Source organism: Hippocampus bargibanti, linkage group LG06 (assembly GCF_051943395.1).
Source record: "Hippocampus bargibanti isolate YZ-2025 linkage group LG06, ASM5194339v1, whole genome shotgun sequence".
In the NCBI taxonomy this organism is placed as follows: Eukaryota; Metazoa; Chordata; class Actinopteri; order Syngnathiformes; family Syngnathidae; genus Hippocampus; species Hippocampus bargibanti.
In genome coordinates, this window is record NC_142739.1 from 29,401,260 (window position 1) to 29,419,982 (window position 18,723).

General features: G+C 38.7%; 2 protein-coding genes across 3 annotated transcripts in view; both read right to left on the reverse strand.

Annotated features, from left to right (window-relative positions):
• phc1 (polyhomeotic homolog 1) overlaps positions 1 to 5,761 on the reverse strand; it is a 14,186-nt gene extending 8,425 nt beyond the window's left edge. Inside the window, exons 1-7 of one of the 2 annotated variants that reach the window (XM_088998757.1) lie at positions 5,611 to 5,761; positions 4,371 to 4,528; positions 4,184 to 4,294; positions 2,933 to 2,998; positions 2,716 to 2,859; positions 2,472 to 2,621; positions 254 to 928 (exon numbers count right to left, since the gene is read on the reverse strand). In XM_088998757.1, coding sequence (XP_088854883.1) covers positions 254 to 928; positions 2,472 to 2,621; positions 2,716 to 2,859; positions 2,933 to 2,998; positions 4,184 to 4,294; positions 4,371 to 4,523 — 1,299 coding nt within the window. In that variant the 5' untranslated portion in view covers positions 4,524 to 4,528; positions 5,611 to 5,761. Of the gene's footprint in view, positions 1 to 253; positions 929 to 2,471; positions 2,622 to 2,715; positions 2,860 to 2,932; positions 2,999 to 4,183; positions 4,295 to 4,370; positions 4,532 to 5,610 lie in introns of both variants that reach the window. The other variant, XM_088998755.1, reaches the window with a different exon arrangement.
• Positions 5,762 to 7,296: 1,535 nt separating this feature from the next.
• Positions 7,297 to 15,325, reverse strand: m6pr (mannose-6-phosphate receptor (cation dependent)). Its single transcript, XM_088997820.1, has 7 exons — positions 15,074 to 15,325; positions 13,944 to 14,116; positions 13,685 to 13,854; positions 12,721 to 12,830; positions 11,410 to 11,540; positions 9,927 to 10,053; positions 7,297 to 8,205 (listed from the first exon to the last, which is right to left on the reverse strand). The coding sequence occupies exons 1-7, from the start codon at positions 15,077 to 15,079 to the stop codon at positions 8,083 to 8,085; spliced, it is 840 nt and encodes a 279-aa protein (XP_088853946.1). The 5' UTR covers positions 15,080 to 15,325; the 3' UTR covers positions 7,297 to 8,082.
• Positions 15,326 to 18,723: the final 3,398 nt, after the last annotated feature.

Sequence of the window (18,723 nt, forward strand, 5' to 3'; positions counted from 1 at the left end):
CTGTTTTTTTTCTTTAATTATAATACAATAAAATAAGGTATATTTTGTGTCGTTTTTAGGCTTAGAAAATTTGAAAGTAGAAAATTATGTTTTATGGGCACCTGGGAACGGATTATTCTCATTTTAATGGTTTCCAATGGGAAATTAATTTTTGGGATAGACACTTTTCGCCTTACATACTGTCTGGGAACCAATTAAGTTTGCAAGCCAAGGCATCACTGTATATATATATATATATAAAAAGAGAGCATACCACAGTTGCGGAAGTGTGCGAGGCGGCGTTCACGTTCTCCTGAGCCGCCACGCTGCGCACCTGCGCCAGGGCCACGGCCTGCACGCTGCCCGCCACGCACTGCCTGGCCCCCACCAGCTGCACGGGAATATGCGGGGGGTTGTGGGGCGGCTGTCCGCCGCCGAGCGGCGCCGGGAGGATGGGGAGGGGTTGGCGAGGGGACACCTGCACGGGCAAACGGTGCCCGTGCACCGTTTTGGGCTGGATGGGCACGGGACCTTTGTCGCCACCCCCCGCCTGCTGGAGGGGCTGCACCACCAGCGTCTGCGCGTTGACGTTGGCTTTGGGGGCCACCGAGCCGATGGAGTAGCCCTGCGTGGAGGTGGGCACGTTGGAGGTGGGCACCAGGATGACGGGGGCGGCCGACGACGACAGGAGGAGTTGGGAAAGAGGGAGCGCCGGCGTGGAGGAGGCGGACGGCGCCACCGAAGCGGCGGGAGGGGCGACGCTCATCGCGGGCTGGTTGGAACCTTTGACCGCCAGGGTGTTGCCGGACGATTTGGACGCTTGCTGCTGGGGCGGGACTTGTTGTTGCTGACTGAGGGCGAAGGCGCCCGCATCTTTTCTTTCCGACAGCTCCGACTTGATGGAGAGCGCCCGGGGAGTGGATGCGCAGTGCAGAGCCAGATTCTGCACCTGACACATTCAAAAATTCAGCACTTGTGTCACAATTGGTTGTATATCTTGTTGTTTTTTTTTTTCGCTGTGACGCAATGAATGGCTTGTGTGATGGCAACCTACGCTATGCTAAGCTAAAAAAAATAAATAAAAAAATTAACCTAAACTAACCTAAAAGCCTTTCTTTTTTTTTTTACAAATCTGACCATGCGCCTTATAATAATAATAATAGTTATAATAATAATAATAATAATAATAATAATAATAATAATAATAGGAAGAATATATTTCATTTTAAGCGCCTTTCAAACTTTACAGTCACAGACAAGCATCGGTACTATAATAAATAAAATACAATCACAAATAGAATAGAATAAATAAAATACAATTATAAATATATAATAATCTATAATATTTTTGCTATATATAAATTTATTATTTATTATTAACATATTTGCAAATTTCCCCATTGTGGGACAAATAAAGGTTTTTCTGATTCTGATCTGATTCTAATATATAATATATAATATCACATCACAACACAAAATATATCATAACATATCATATCATAATAAGCGCCTTTCAAAAGGTCACTTTACAGACACAGACAAGCATCGGTACTATAATAAATAAAATACAATCACAAATAGAATAGAATAAATAAAATCCAATTATAAATATATAATAATCTATAATATTTTTGCTATATATACATTTATTATTTATTATTAATATATTTGCAAATTTCCCCATTGTGGGACAAATAAAGGTTTTTCTGATTCTGATCTGATTCTAATATATAATATATAATATCACATCACAACACAAAATATATCATAACATATCATATCATAATAAGCGCCTTTCAAAAGGTCACTTTACAGTCACAGACAAGCATCGGTACTATAATAAATAAAATACAATCACAAATAGAATAGAATAAATAAAATCCAATTATAAATATATCATAATCTATAATATTTTTGTTATATATACATTTATTATTTATTATTAATATATTTGCAAATTTCCCCATTGTGGGACAAATAAAGGTTTTTCTGATTCTGATCTGATTCTAATATATAATATATAATATCACATCACAACACAAAATATATCATATCATATCATAATAAGCACCTTTCAAAAGGTCACGTTACAGTCACAGGATAAGCGGCAGCCACACGCACCAGCGTTCACCCAACCCGGAAGTACTTCAAATAGATAGAAAGCTAGCTAACTAGCTAGCTAATGGATAGCTAATAGATAGCGAACAGCTCGCTAATAGATAGCGAATAGCTAGCTAATAGATAGCCAATAGCCAGCTAGCTAGCTAGATAGTTGTGGCGGACCTGCGAAGACGCTAAAGTTGCTAGCGCGCACATGCTAGTGCTCAATAAAGCATTTGTTTCGATTTAAGATGTTTCTTACCGCACTTTGCAAATGTTTTTTTTTTTTGTATCGTCTGGTAGTGAATGAGTTAATTAATTAATTGTTTAATTAGAAAATGGGGTGTGAGGTTGACATGACACAACTAAAGCGTGACGGATGTTGCTCGCACCTGATCACCGTCGGACTGGGCGCTAGCTGAGGTAGTAGCTTCGTTCTGCTGCTGTTGCTGCTGGGTCACCGTTGCGACGGTGGCCGTCGCCGTGCCCCCCGGCATAAAAATGAGCTGCGAGGCCAGCGGAGCTCGGAGGGAGCGGTTCACCTGGAGGACAAAAATATTCGCTGTTAGCATGACAAAAAACAGCGAGGAAAAGGATTTTTTTTTTTTTGGGGGGGGGGGGGGGACATCAACTCACTCGAAGATACATTTGCCCTTGTCCCGGCGTGTTCCCCCCCAATAGCACCGACTGGTTGAGGGCGGTTGTGGTGGCGGAGGTGACTGTGCCGTGCGGGCGAGGGGTCACCGCCGTCCCCCCCGCTGACGTGGTGTTGAGATTCACCTTGAGGGAAAAAAAAAACATATTTGTATCCGGATCGCCATTTTGGAAACGATCGGTGATGATTTGAGCTTACAGTGGCGGTCGCCTGCGAGATGCTGTTACTCGCCGTGTTGGATTGGCGGCTAGCGGCAAGCGTAGCCTGGTTGCGAGAGCAGAAAATAAATACATTCAAAATATACAAACATTCACATCATAATTTTCCCACTTGTTACAAGTGTTTAGCCACAAAAATTGAGCGTCATGCTTCTTCAGAAATAAATAAAGAGGAATAAATACAGTCCATCTTTATTCATATGCCATTTTGGCAACAACCGCAGCTGTAAAAAAAAAAACGCTTATAATAATAATAATAATAATAATAATGATCATAATAATGATACTCATACTACTACTGATAATAATAATAATAATAATAATAATAATAATAATAATAATAATAATAATAATACTGCTACCACTATTATAATTATAATAACAATACTACTACTAAAAATAATAATAACAATACTACTACTACGACTACTACTACTAATAATAATAACAACAAATAATAATAATTGTAACAATACTACTACTACTACGACTACTACGACTAATAATAATAACAATACTAACACTACTCCTACTAATAATATAATATAATATAATAGCAATACTACTACTACTACTAAAAATAATAACAATACTGCTACGACTACTACTGATAACAATACTAATACTACTACTACTAATAATAATTGTAACAATAATAATAATACTACAACCACTACACTACTACTACTAACAATAACAATACTAATACTAATAATATTAATACTATGACTACTACTGATAATTATAATAATAATAGCAGTACTAAAACTACTACCACTATAATAATAATAATAATAATATAATAATACTACTAATAATAACAACAACGACAACAATAATAATAATACTACTAATAATAATAATAGTAACAACACTACTACTACTACCAACAACAACAACAACAACAACAACAATAATAATAGTAATAATAATAATAATAATAATAAAAATACTCACACTACTACTAATAATAATCATCATCATCATCATCATAATAACAATACTACTACTACTACTAATAATAATAACAATCATGATCATAATAATAATAATCCTCGTAATAATCATAATAATGATAATACATTCCATTTATAAGCACCTTTCAAACTTCTCAAGGACACTTTACAGTCCCAGGATAAGAACAAAAACATAAAATGTTCCAATCAGATTGGCTGTTTTTTTTTCCGCGACAAAGACTCCCTCAAACTTTCTTTTTTTTAAACCACAGTACCTGTTGCACAGCCGCCAGGTTATGCAGCTGAGCGTTGTTGATCTGCTGCTGCAGCATGAGTTGCTGGAAGTACTGCGCTGCGTTCGGCTGCCTCTGCAAGGCTTGGAGAGCCTAAAAACACACGCAAAAAATGTCAGATCTGGAAATATGGATTTTAATTTGTCCCTGAATTAGACCAGGCACTCACCTGCACAGCCTGTCGCTCATATAAAGACATGTGAGCAATCTGCGGTGGCCTCGAGGTTCTGCTGGTTTGCTGGTTTCCATTCGTGGTGGTGTTGGTGCTTGCGGTCGTCGCGGTGGTGTTTGCGTTGGTGCTTTGGTCCTCACTTGCATCCATTTTGGCTGCTAGGAATAGTGGGCGATGGATAGTCGCAAAAAAAAAAATGCCAGTCAGAACAATGTGAGGGTCGGGAAATGAATTCTGATTCGTTCACAGCAGGAAAATAAGCAGACGCAAAAACGAAAGGATTTTAACTTGCAGGAGAAAATAAATCAGAATCAGAATACCTTTATTCGTCCCACAATGGGGAAATTTGCAGTCCACAGCAGCAATTGAAAAGGGATGGGTTTGGGGTGAAAGGATAGAAAACAAGATATTCTAAGCATAACAAAATTAAAATGTCAACTGTATACTGTGCAAATGTAAATGTGCAAAACCGTTCCATAAGAAAAAAAAAAGGTAAGGTATGTTGACCGTTGGAAGCTAATTTCACGATAATAGCGACACAAAAAATGGCCACCTATTTTAGAGTACATTCAGCTGATGGTACAGAGGCTAGGGGAGTTGTAAAAAATGCAAAGAAGTGGACATCCTTAAAGCCAGAAAGGTAACAGCGTTCATAATTTTGCTGTTCAGCTTCTTGCACTTTAATATGGTGTTAGAAAATGTGTGATTAATTAGATGAAGGGGGAATATGATGTCATCAAAATTTCGAGTCGACATTGCATGTTTCGGGTGCTGAAGCTGCACAACTGGCAGCAATTTATTTTTTTTCCAAGGAGATGCTTATCACTGTTAGTCCAGTAAAATGCATTAACCTGAGCCAACCGCATATAATGACGATGCTCACACAACAACAAAAAAACATCGACAACAACCCGCATTAGATTTCCCAAACAAGCTAACACATGAGCGCAAATCAAACAAGAAAAACAAATCAAGCATCATTCGTCCGGCTACCAAAATAGAGCTAACAATAGATTTGGCTAGTTATGACTGATAAAAAAATATTCAGGTACACACAATAGAGCATTTTAACACGAATACAATATACATTAGTTGGGAAGATAAAGCGACGATCGTTGCGAAAATGTAAGTGAAGATAATTAGCTCCCGTGGCGCTAGCAGCAAGCTAGCATGTAAAGCTAACACGGCGAGTAATCGTGCAATGACCGAGTCGAAAAGGGAGTGCTTGTGTCTTTACCTCGTTTCTTGGTTAATGTGTAACTTTCAATCCTTTTTGCACCAAAGTGGAATCCCCCGCTTTCGCTCTCAAACGCAGACGCCGAAAGCCCTTTATTGGCTTTTTGGCTCTCCAAAGAAAATCCGCCCCCAACAGGTCGATTTTTACCCCCGTTCTTCTTCGTTTTTGCTTGATTTTTTTGGGAGCTTGATGAATGAAGTAGGTAAACAATGGCGCCATCTATTGGACGATATCGACATAACATGTTTCAAAGGGAAATGTTTTTTTGAAGTGATTAATACTATTAAATGTCATTTATAAGCGCCTTTCAAAGCTCTCAACGCCTCATTCATTTCATTTCATTGCGCAATTTTATGAACAAAATTTCACATGTAAACACGAATACTTGTAACAAGTTACAACATATGTCTAGCAATCATTGAGTATGTTCTAAATAATAATAATAATAGTACTACTACTACTACTACTACTACTACTAATAATAATAATAATAATAATAATAATAATAATACGTTTCATTTATAAGCGCCTTTCAATTGTGTTTTTTTTTTTTTTTTTTTTTTTTTTTTTTTTTTGCTGTGGACAAATTCAAAAAAAGAATTGTACATTATGTTCTTACGATGTATAATGTTTATTAAAAAAATATGAATGACATTACGGCAAAAAACACGGTAAAATGTTTAATTTAACTGATTTCAAAATAACATTCCACTTGACTGGAACTTGTCTTCCCGGAACTTTTACTTCTTCAACCGACTTTTCCTACGGACTTGTTTTCTCGGTGGTCGACTGGGCTGTTTACGAGTAGCGATATTTGTTATCATTAACGCGACTGCTAATATTTAATGACGAAAACGGAATCGAAAGTATCTCAAAATATTAAAAAAAATGCGTTTCCCGTACAAACTTTCTTGTATGCCTTAGAAATATAAAAATTTGCCAAAATCGGACAGAATTCGGCAAAATAAGGCCGGTTGACAGGTATGCGGAATAACTCAAATAGATATAAAGCTAGCTAGCTAAGAGCTAGATAATAGAATGCCAGCTAGATAGCTAATAGACAGCAAATATAGATAGCTAGCTAGGTAGCCAGCTAGATAGCCAGATAAAATAAAGTTTAAAAAAAATATATTTTTATTTCTATTTCTTTCGAGTAACATTTTCAATTGGTGGATTATTTTACGGGGATAATAGACATTGAAATAAAATAGATGTACCGTATACACATCTTTTTTTATTATTGTTAGTGTTACCCATTGTTTTACATTACATACACATCGCCTACTGTCCATAAATTCATAAAAAAATCAAAATAACATTAAAACAGAGTATCATAATTGTATAAAAATAAGCTCTCTATTTGCTATCTAGCTAGCTATTAGCTATGTATTAGCTAGCGAGATAGCTAATATCTGCTGTTTGAGTTACTTTCAGGTTGAGTGAACACTACTCACACAGAAAAATTTAGTTTGTGACAGTAAAGTGACTGAGTGTTTTGAAAGGCGCTTATAAATGAAATTATTATTATTATTATAACCAAAATCTGTTGATTAGCAATTTAGTTTAGTGACAGACCAGCGCAGGTAAAATCATTCTATACAAATTCTGGCACTGCAGCAATTTTGCAATGAAACTTAGTGATGTATTTTTTTTTTGTTAAAGATGCTGCTTGAAAAACACCACGCATTTAATATTTTTTTTAATTTCAACACCACTGCATACAGAAAACATCTGCACAGATTTGAATCAGTCCCACCTGCTGTGACTTAAGCAACTCATTCTAACTAAAGTTAGAAATTAGTAAATAAAAAAAGCAATAAATGACGTTTATAGAAAAACCGGCAAGTTGTTAAAGCTTAATTTATACTCCAAACAGAAATATGAGTTAATGTACAGTGTGTACAATACAGTGAAGGTATTACAAATTTTAAATAAATGATATGAATGTAGAAACAAAGAACCCAAAAAGACGAAAGTCGGTTCATTTCATTGGCTGTCTGTCAACATCCTCGAGCGACGGAAATATGGATTTGAATGAAATAGCTTTTTGGTCATTTGCAGCAAAATGATATTCACATAAATGTATATTTTTACATTATAGGTGAGTATCTCTTCACTTTTCAAAGATATATACGGTGGAAAGGTTATTGACCGACCATCACAGTTGATGATGATGATAGGAGAAGTATATACATCAGCATGTATTGTATTGTATTTTATTGTGAAAGGGTTTGAATGACAGATGTGAAAGTCCAAGCCTTGTCATAGTAAAAATTAACATTCAAATGATGTAACCGGTCCTAAACTAGAGTATAGCCCAGCAACAATGTTTTATAGCGAGAAAAAAAATGGTGGATTTCTTGCAAAGAAACCTCAGTGTAAACCTCAAAAACGAACTCAAACCGGAGCGAGAATTGAAATGACCTACAAGCCGTTTTGTCCAAACCGTCAGTCAAGTGTCCGCGGCGCAAATCACATCGGCAGCAGGTGATCGTCTCGCTCGTCTGGGTCTTCGTCCAACGGCTCCGTGGACACCCCCGTGTAAGTCGGAGGTTCCACTCGATCTCGTGAGCGGCACACAAAGTCGCAACCGTCCTGTTGGGCGGTTTGCGTGCGGTAACGTTAGTGTACAGAACCGTGTGGAATGATTTGGGATGACACCGAAAAATATGGAACTCAGAATTAGAATCAGAATCTGAATCAAAACCAATAGAGATTACTCGGAGTAGCATTGAAACTTCATAATGTTAATCTATTCCATATTTTTCTGTATTATCCCAAATCATGACACTGAATGGAATAAGTTGCAATGCTACTTGGATTCATCTTTATTGATTCAGATTTTGATTCAGATTCTTAGAGTCAGAATCAATTTGATTCTGAGTAGCATTGCGACATCAAAGGGTTCGTCCATTCCATATTTTTCAGTATCATCCCAAATCATGACAGTGAATGGAATAACACTTTGAAGTTGCAATGCTACTCAGAATCATCTTTATTGATTCTGATTTTAAGAGTCAGAATCATTTTGATTCTGAAGATGATTCTGAGTAGCATTGCAACTTCAACATACAGTCCATTCCATCCTTTTCAGTTATCCCAAATCATGACACTGAAAAATATGAAACGGGCTAATGTTGTAAAGTTGAAATGCGACTCAGAATCGGAATCAACTTCAGAATGATTCTGATTTTATGAATCAGAATCATTCTGATTCTGAGAATCAGAGTTGGAATCAATAAAAATGACTCCCAGTTGGATTGAAACTTCAAAATGTTAGTCCATTTCATAATTTTTTAGTATCATCCCAAATCATGACACTGAAAAATATGGAACGGGCAAATGTTTCGAAGTTGAAATGCTACTCAGAATCAGAATTATCTCATCTTTCTTGATTAAGAATCGTTAATTCTCAGAATCAGAACCAATAAAGATGATTCTGAGTATCATTGAAACTTCAAACTGTAAGTTAATTTCATACTTGTTCAGTATCATCCTAAATCATGACAGAAAAATATGAAACCGGCTAACATTTGGAGAATCATCTTCAGAATCAGAATGATTCCGATTCTGAGAATCAGAGTCAGAACCAATAAAGATGATTCTGAGTATCATTGAAATTCAAACTGTAAGTAAATTTCATAATTTTTCAGTATCATCCTAAATCATGACACAGAAAAATATGAAACCGGCTAACATTTGAAGAATCATCTTCAGAATCAGAATGATTCCGATTCTGAGAATCAGAGTCAGAACCAATAAAGATGATTCTGAGTATTATTGAAACTTCAAACTGTAAGTCAATTTCATACTTTTTCAGTATCATCCCAAATCATGACACAGAAAAATATGAAACCGGCTAACATTTTGAGAATCATCTTCAGAATCAGAATCATTCTGATTCTTAGAATAATCAGAATCATTCTGATTCTGAGATTCAGAATGATTCCGATTCTGAGAATCAGAGTCAGATCCAATAAAGATGATTCTGAGTATCATTGAAATTCAAACTGTAAGTAAATTTCATAATTTTTCAGTATCATCCCAAATCATGACACTGATAAATATGGAACGGGCTAATGTTTTGAAGTTGAAATGCTACTCAGAATAAGAAATTGTGATTCTGAGAATCAGAACCAATAAAAATGATTCTAAGTAGCATTGCAACTTCCAAGTGTGAGTCCATTCCATAGTTTTCAGTGTCATGATTGCTACTCAGAATCAGAATCATTCTATTGAATCTTTATTGGGTTTGATTCTGGTTCTGATTAGCATACTCATGAGAGACTCGGCATCGTACTCCGAGTTGGACTTACTGCGGAGAGATTTCCGACCTCCGTCCAGAAAGCATAGTTGGGGAACTGCTCCATCCCTTTGGCCCCGACGATGAAACGCTGGTAGAGGAAACCTCCCATCAGGTAAACCGTCAAAAGGCAGAAGGCGCTGGAAAATTAAATACAATACAATACAATACAACACATATTGATTTAGCGCAATACAACAGCAATAAAAATCTGAAACGGTGTACGCACAGTGGTTACACAAAATTGACACACCTGCATTCAAATGCTTTTGAAATATAAAAAAAATCAAATCAAATTAAATTAAAAAAATCTGTAAAACCAGGTAATGTGGTTGCATTAGTGTGCACACCCCCCTAACCATTATGTGCCCTTCACAGGATTAGCTTTCTCTTAAAGATACTTCCAGGTTGAGTGATTATTAGCTAACTCTTAGCTAGCGATTATTAGCTAACTCTTAGCTAGCTAGCTACCTTTTGATCTATTAAAATTACTTCCAGGTTGAGTGATTATTAGCACTCTGAGCTAGCTAGCTAGCTTTCTATCTATTAGAGTTACTTCCGGGTTGAGTGATTATTAGCTAACTCTGAGTTACCTAGCTAGCTTTCCATCTATTTGCGGCTGCCGCTGTTCACCCACAGAAAAACGGATCCCGTTACATTAAAGTGACCTTGACAGTTTTGAAAGCCACTTAGAAATGAAAAGTATTATTATTATTTTGAAATGTAAAAAAAATCTGTAAAACCAGATAATGTGGTTGCATAAGTGTGCACACCCCCCTAACCATTATATGCCCGTTGGCATTAGCTTTGTATCTATTAAAGTTACTTCCGGGTTTCGTGATTATTAGCTAACTCTTAGCTAGCTAGCGATTATTAGCTAACTGTTAGATAGCTAGCTAGCTTTCTATCTATTAAAGTTACTTCCGGGTTGAGTGATTATTAGCTAACTCTGAGATAGTTAGCTAGCTTTCTATCTATTTGAGTTACTTCCGGGTTGTGTGATTATTAGCTAACTCTTAGCTAGCTAGCTTTCTATCTATTTGAGTTACTTACGGGTTTCGTGAACGCTGGAACGTTTGGCTGCCGCTGCTCACCCACAGAAAAACTTATCCTGTTACTGTAAAGTGACCTTGAGAGTTTTGAAAGGCGCTTAGAAATGAAATGTATAATTATTATTTTGAAATGTAAAAAAAAAGGTAAAACCAGATGACGTGGTTGCATAAGTGTGCACACCCGCCGAAGTGCTATGTGCCAGTTGAGGATTAACCAATCAAATTCAAACTCATGTTAAAAGGGAGTCTGCATACACCCTGTCACCATTCAAGTTCTTTTGATCAACATTGTTCTAGTAGGCTTTTCCTGTCATTTTACCCTATTAATTGTTGGGGCCTGAAGTGTTTGCGCTGTAATTTGGAACTGTTCAGAATTTCATTCACTTTGACAACGGCCCTCTTAAAGGTGCAGGGAAAATGTGACGGGTGTGGACAACCACTCACACGATGAGTAGAATGGAGCCGGTGCTGAGCTTGTATTCAAGTGGAGGACAAACGGCGCTGGACTCAATCTTGAACTGGTAGAAGCAGTTTTGCTCCCGTTCCCTGTTTTCCTGCACCACCTCGAGTGGGCCCTGGAAAAAGTAGACGGTTGGACACTTTGGAAGGCGGCTTCTGTCTACATGTGTTGCTGCAGCTTTTGTGTTGCGATATCCATTGCTATTTTTCAACACATCTATTGCGTTTTGTGTTGCGTGCTAGGACGAAGTTAGCAAAAGTTCATTTGGAAAGGTCAACTAGTTGTCAACACAGATTAATTAGATCAATTTCTATTACAGTGATACCTCCGCATACGAACGCTTTAGCTCACAAACTTTTTTTTCTGGGGTGAGCAGTGGCAGCTACACGCGCCAGCGTTCACTCAACCCGGAAGTAACTCAAATAGACAGCAAGCTAGCTAGCGAATAGATAGCTAATAGCTAGCGAATAGATAACTAATAACTAGCGAATAGATAGCTAATAGTTAGTGCATAGTTAGCTAACAGCTAGCGAATAGATAGCTAATAGCTAGCGAATAGATAACTAATAACTAGCGAATAGATAGCTAATAGTTAGTGCATAGTTAGCTAACAGCTAGCGAATAGATAGCTAATAGCTAGCGAATCGATAGATAATACCTATCAAATAGATAGCTATATAGCTAATAGATACATTGGCTAGCTAAATAGCTAGATATCCAGCTAGATAAACAAGCTAGCCAGCTAATAAATTTTCAAGAGATCTTGAAAATCTGTCATCTGTTGATTTGGATTAATGAAAATCAGCTAGCAGGGGACAGTGAGTGAGGGTATTATCACCGAGAAAGCACTGCAACTTCACTCGGATATCAAGAGGCAGCTTCATCAACGACCATCACAAAGGTCAATAAAACCACTTTATTGTACAGTACAGTTTATGTATTCAATTACAATACGATAGCACATTTATTATACGTAAAATAAGGTGTACTTTGTGTAGTTTTAAGGCTAATTTAGTAGAAAATTATGTTTTATGGGGACCTGGGAACGGATTATTCTCATTTTAATGGTTTCCTATGGGAAATTAATTTTTGGGATACACACTTTTCGCCTTACACACTCTGTCTGGGAACCAATTAAGTTTGGTCTCACTGTAATTCGAAAAATGGCTCCAGACACAAATAAATAAAAGGTTGACAATGAAGGTAGGTAAAATTTTCCCTCAAACCTTCTCTCCAATGGTTAGCATGACCCTTTTGTGTTGTTTCGCGTCTGTGTTCCGAATCCAGCAACTCACCACGTCCAAATTGCGGTTGCAAAAAATCATCAGGATGGCTTTCCTCTGTTCCTGTGAACAGTGAGTGTCGTATTTTTCCCCGTTTCCGTAAAGCAGCCACACATAGTCGCCTGCGAGGAAGCAGATGGGGGCAAGAAAGAAAGAAAAAATGTCATTCAAAAGCTATTTTTTTTTTGCATGGTGAAAGAAACGAATGGAAAAAAAGTGATAAAATAAATTAGAAGCGCAACGATGGGAAGGTGGCCTGATTGCCCCATTTGCTCTGGTATCACCTCATCAGCATAACTAAGCCTATGTGGTCTAAGAATTCGGTTGTAAGAACGATCCAAATTGAACCTCACCCCACCGTGGTGATTTAGTGAAGGGTTTTGCTGCTTCTAGCTTTGCTAGTTTTGCTAGCTTCTTTTACTCCCCTTTCAAACCATCGATTTTCTTTCGCTAAGATTTTAACCTTATTGTCGTCAAATGAGCGGTTGCTAGCTTTTAGGTGCATATGTGCCGCAGATTGAGGCCCACGACTATTATCCCTGCGATGTTGATAGTCTTTTTTTCTGAGAATTTCTTTAGTGTCCCCAATGCATTGTCCTTTACAAATTTCAATTTGGATCGTTCCTACAACCGAATTCTTAGGAAACATAGGCTTAGTTATGCTGATGAGGTGATACCAGAGCAAATGGGGCAAACAGGCCAGTCGTAGACAATAGAAGTAATCAGTGTAGTCGCAGGGAGTAGTCCTCTGCTACCCCCAACCTGAGAGCAGGGACAAATCATAGCAGAGTCTGGACAGTAGGGATATATATAGGGTCAAAACTACCAGCAAAAGATTTTAGTTTGCTGACGAAGCCTCTTGGATAAGACGCAAAACGTCTGATACCTTTAAAGAAGTACAAAAGAAACCTTCTCATCGGTGGACCACTCCTGTACGACTGAGAGCTTACACAGACGTATTAGAAGAGCAACTCACTTCCTCCGATGACTTCTGTTGCGTTGTACATTCCGATCACAGTGACTTTCGACTCCGTTATTTTGCCTTCCTTTTGAATGACGCCGGCTCCGGGAATGCCGCCTGCGTCGCCACATAACCGGAATATGTACAAGTACTTGACGTCTCCCGTGACGATTTCCACCGTGAAGCTATTGGGAGTAAGATTCATGTGAGTTAATTATTATTATTATTATTATTATTTTTACTGATTGCGGCGGACGTCCGAGCTGCAACTTACTTCCTGTGACCGAGCGGCTCGATTCGCCGCAGGACTTTTCGTTCCGATTCGGACTCAAATGTGAGTTTGCAGTTCTTGGTGACGTCGTCAGCGTACACGCCGTTCCCTTGCAGGACCAGCTGAATGATCAATGTCCAGATGGGAAGCCACCCCGCAATGTGATGCATCAACATCTGGAAAATTACAAGATCAAAAATACAGGCTATTCATCACTTCCACCTACGCAATATCAATCGTCTTCACACGTCTCAAATGCAAAACACCAATAAAAATGACTTAAAGTGTCCCAAAATTGCCACAAAATGAGCTCGGCACTGGGCAGATTCAGAATGTCCCGCCCCCTTGTTTGTGACGTCACTATGGGTCACGCACTGCCTTGCTCCAGAATCAAAACAATGGCTTCAGAGACTTCAGATTTAGAGAAGATGCTTTCTTCTTACTCATCCAGTTCTGAGTTCTGAAAAGGAAAGCATAAATGTTTGCAACCGATTAAAGAAGTCCTTCCGTATCAATTCGAGCCGTCTGGACTCCAATGTAGCGTCCCAAAAAATGCACAAGATGGCGCACAATTGGAAATGGGCTGATTTGTCCGCTGGGAATTTGCGTCAACTTACACCTTCTTTATGAGTGTTACCGCAATTGGCTGCGACACACAATTCACCATTGCGTTATTTATGTAGTTTTCCTTCTAATATCGCGATCAACACAAGTGTTGTCAGATGAAAAAAAATACCCAAAATGCATTGTGTGTCACTTTCTCTGTCAGGGGGGTTCCAAATGTGACGGCACTTCAACAAAACGCCATGAATATTCAGCACGAGTCTTAAAAGGTCAAATATAGCTCTATGCCGTGGAATAAAGCTTTGTAAAACGCGCTCAGTAGAAGTCATTTGAAGTGATTTTACAAATTATGGACGCAACTTGTCCGAAGGTGTCGGTTGTCCTTTAAGGATCGAGCAAACTCGTTATTGGCTCACGAGTTCGTCACGCATAAACAAACACTTGCTGCAAGCCCAAGAGTTGTTTCGCCTTCCATGTGCACGGCAAAAAAAAAAATGGCAGCTGTACGTTCAGCTTCGCAAATGAGAATTCGAGGGGGAAAGTGTGAGCAGGCCATGTCGTTCATTTACCTGCATTATTTCTTGATTTCAGCCGCAGTTTCGTGTCAAAGCGCACACCGATGCAGACTTCCTGGTCGACTTTAACGGACACGTTGCTTCACATTTGCCCTAAAGTGAAATAATTTCATCATCGCAGAAGGCTTCAAAACGATTTGGATGCTTCAGCGAGCTGATGATCGCAGTACGGGAAATGTATTAAACGTCACCCGACCGGCCAAAGTGAGGCAAGCAGAACAGTTAACAGAGTGCGGAAGTGAAACTAAACATGGGATCACGTGACTAAAAACACCAATGACAGACGGCGGATCGTGTACGACATATCAGGTGACCGGAAGCGTCAATGAAACTGTAGAAAAGGCCAATAAGGAGAATAATTCGTAATTATACGGAAACATTTAAATAATTCAAAATGTATTTTTAGCATGAGTCTGACAATTATAGTACGTACTTAAGTAAAGTGTGTAAAAATAAAAATAAATGAGTGAACGGTTTTAAGTTTAAAAAAAGCCATACTTTGAAATTAACTTAAACTCATCTTAACTGTCAATAATATCACCCAAGAAAAAATAAAACTGGTCCTAAACTTCCCTTAATTTATTATTATTTTTTATATTGTCATATACAACGTGTGACAGATGGAACATTTAGCATAATACTGTAACGTCGCGGTGCTTGTGATTTGCATGTTTGGGGGCCGGGCTAGTCGGGTGGAGCATGACGTCACGGAGAGAAGGGAGGACCCGACAACGAGTAGTCCGCGACTGAGCCTGAGGAAAAAAACTTGAGCGGAGTTGTGGCGGAATAACAACTCCGGTATTCGTGTGCTAACGGCTACGTTTGATTAATATAAGCCTGACCAGCGACTGTGCGCATCCTTTATCACGCCGAGGGGCATTACAATATATTCAATTTCCCCATTATGGGACGAATAAAGGTTTTCTGATTCTGAATATGCAGTCCGAGATGGCGCCTGTTACTTTCATCACTTTTGCTGCTGAGAAATGCAAATTTCTCCACTGCGAGACAAATAAAAGATAATCTAATCTAATCCAAACCCTGTTGTGTCGCTGTGACTTATTTTTTCTTGACTCAACATCTTCCTCTCACATCGCGCTCTTGCACCCTTGCAGGTTGAAACTAGTGCGAACTAGTGATGTGTCGTTCGCGACCGAGCCGGATCTCTGAAGTGAACAAAGAGCCGGTTCCTAACAAGGAGCCGGAAATGGAAGCCGACTTTTTTTGTCCTCTTTTCCCCGCCCCCAGTCTTCGGTTAAAGCCGCACGCGATTGGTCGATATCCGTCGTCGAGGAGGGAAGGGAGAATTACAGACACACGCAGCAGTGACGAGAGTGGGGGGGGGGGGGGGTTAGGGTGGACAAATGTTATTACATTATGCTGTTATTATTATTCAATTATGATATTTTTTTTACTCGTTGGTATGATAGCATTATTAATACGAAAAGCGAAAATAGCTGATCATCAGACCAGAGTAACCACAGGGAAAGGGAAAGTTTATAGATGCTCTGTGCACATATATAAGTCAAGCCATATAAATAAAAATATTTGATATAGTTCATTTTTTACATGATTATTGCGTTTTTCACATAATTTCACGTGATTTGTTTTGGTAGTTAATTAATTTAAGCAACAAAAAAAAAAAAACTGAGGAGCCATTTGGGAGCCGATAGTGCCGGATCTTTTTAGTGAGCCGAGTCAAAAGAACCGGCTCTCTGAAAAGAGCTGCAATTCCCTTTCAACATTCCTTGACATTGCTTTCAACATTCCGTTTCATCCCTCCCGGAATGATTACCATTTACCATTTCATCAGGTCAGCAGATGAAAGTACCAAAAAAAATGGCCTTAAAGGACAACCGACATCACTTTTTTGTTTCCTAACTGACATCAGAAAAACGTTTTATCGCATCTAAAATACCCAAAACACGCAGTATGATATTTTTAATCAAATGCAAAACACCAATAAAAATGACTTAAAGTGTCCCAAATCTGCAAAAAAAATGAACCCGGAAGTGGCCAGTTTCAGAAGGTCCCGCCCCCAGTTCGTGACATCACGCCAAGACGTCTTGCATTGCTGGAGAATCCAAACAATGGCTTCAGATTCGAAGAATATGCTTTCTTGTTACACATCCAGTTATGAATATGATTCAAATAGTTCTGAAAAGGAAAGCATACATGTTTGCAATCGATTAAAGAAGTCCTTCCGTGTCATTTTGGGGCATCTGGACTGCAATTTAGCGTCCCGGAAAAGAGGCAGAAAATGGCGACAGAGCTCCGTGTAAGGAATTAATCAGCCCGTTTCCACAGGCTGATTAATTCCTTACACGGAGCTTTGTCGCCCTCTTCTGCCTCTTTTTGGTGCAACACGAAGTTTTCAGACCAAACAAGTACAGTAAAATACATTGACGTGATGGAAGGACTGCTACAATGTGTCCTTTTTTCGGTCGGGGGCGTTCCTTTAGTGACGTCACGTACGGACTTGTCACCAACTCAAAAACAAGACTTCCGGAATATTCAGCGCCAGTCTTAAAACGTAAAATATAGCTATATGCGGTGGAATCTTTGTCAAATACGCTCAGTAGAAGTCATTTGAAGCCATTTTACAAATTATGGACACAACTTGTCCGGAAACGTCGGTTGTCCTTTAAATGACAAGATCATCTGAACAACTGATACCCACGAGCCTGTTAGCGATTAGCACCTGGATTGATCGAACTCATCAAGACGTGGTTTCGATCGTCTTCTGTCAATGCGAACGGGACAAAAGTCCTGATCACGCGGTCGACCAATCAAAAAACAAAGAGGTTTGTTTGCACATCAGTGGTATCACCCCAACCCCCAAATCCCCTCAAAAATGCTGGGAAGCCCCCTTCAATTCAACAGCAGCCGAATGCTTTTCCACAGGGGTAGAAAACGTCTAAAAATGGCCGTTTCCAAATACAGCGCGCAGGGGCCACGGTTGTAGAATTTATGATTCCGAAGAATGAAACAAATATAGCCTCGTATCTTTGCCCTCGTCTTCCAACAAAAATACATCAACTTTGGTTGCGGATAACTTTCAATCCATCACAGTCACTATGACTGCCAAGAATGTGTGCAGAAATGTGTGTGTGCCACTTTTTTTCCGATGCAGAAAGTAAAAGAATGAAATTAAAACGAGTCAAGTTTCCAAATACAGTAATACCTCAGCTAACACACTTAATTGGTTCCCAGAAAGTGTGTGTAAGGCGAAAAGTTCATCTGCCAAACATTTATTTCCTATAAGAAACCATTAAACATGAGAATAATCCGTTCCCAGGTCCCCATAAAACATAATTTTCTACTAAATAAGCCTTAAAACCACACAAAATATATCTTATTTTATGTATAGTAAATGTGATACTGTATTGTAATGAAACAAATAAACTGTACTGTGTCTAATAAAGTGGTTTTATTGACCTTTGTGATGGTCGTCGATGTAGTTGCCTCTTGATGATATCCTAGTGAAGTTGTCGTGCTTTCTTGGTGATAATACCCTCACTCACACAGTCCCCTGCTAGCTGCTTTTCGTTAATCCAAATCAACAGATGACAGATTTTCTTGAAATGCCTTGAAAAATCATTAGCTGGCTATGTTGTTATCTAGCTGGCTATCTAGCTAGCTAC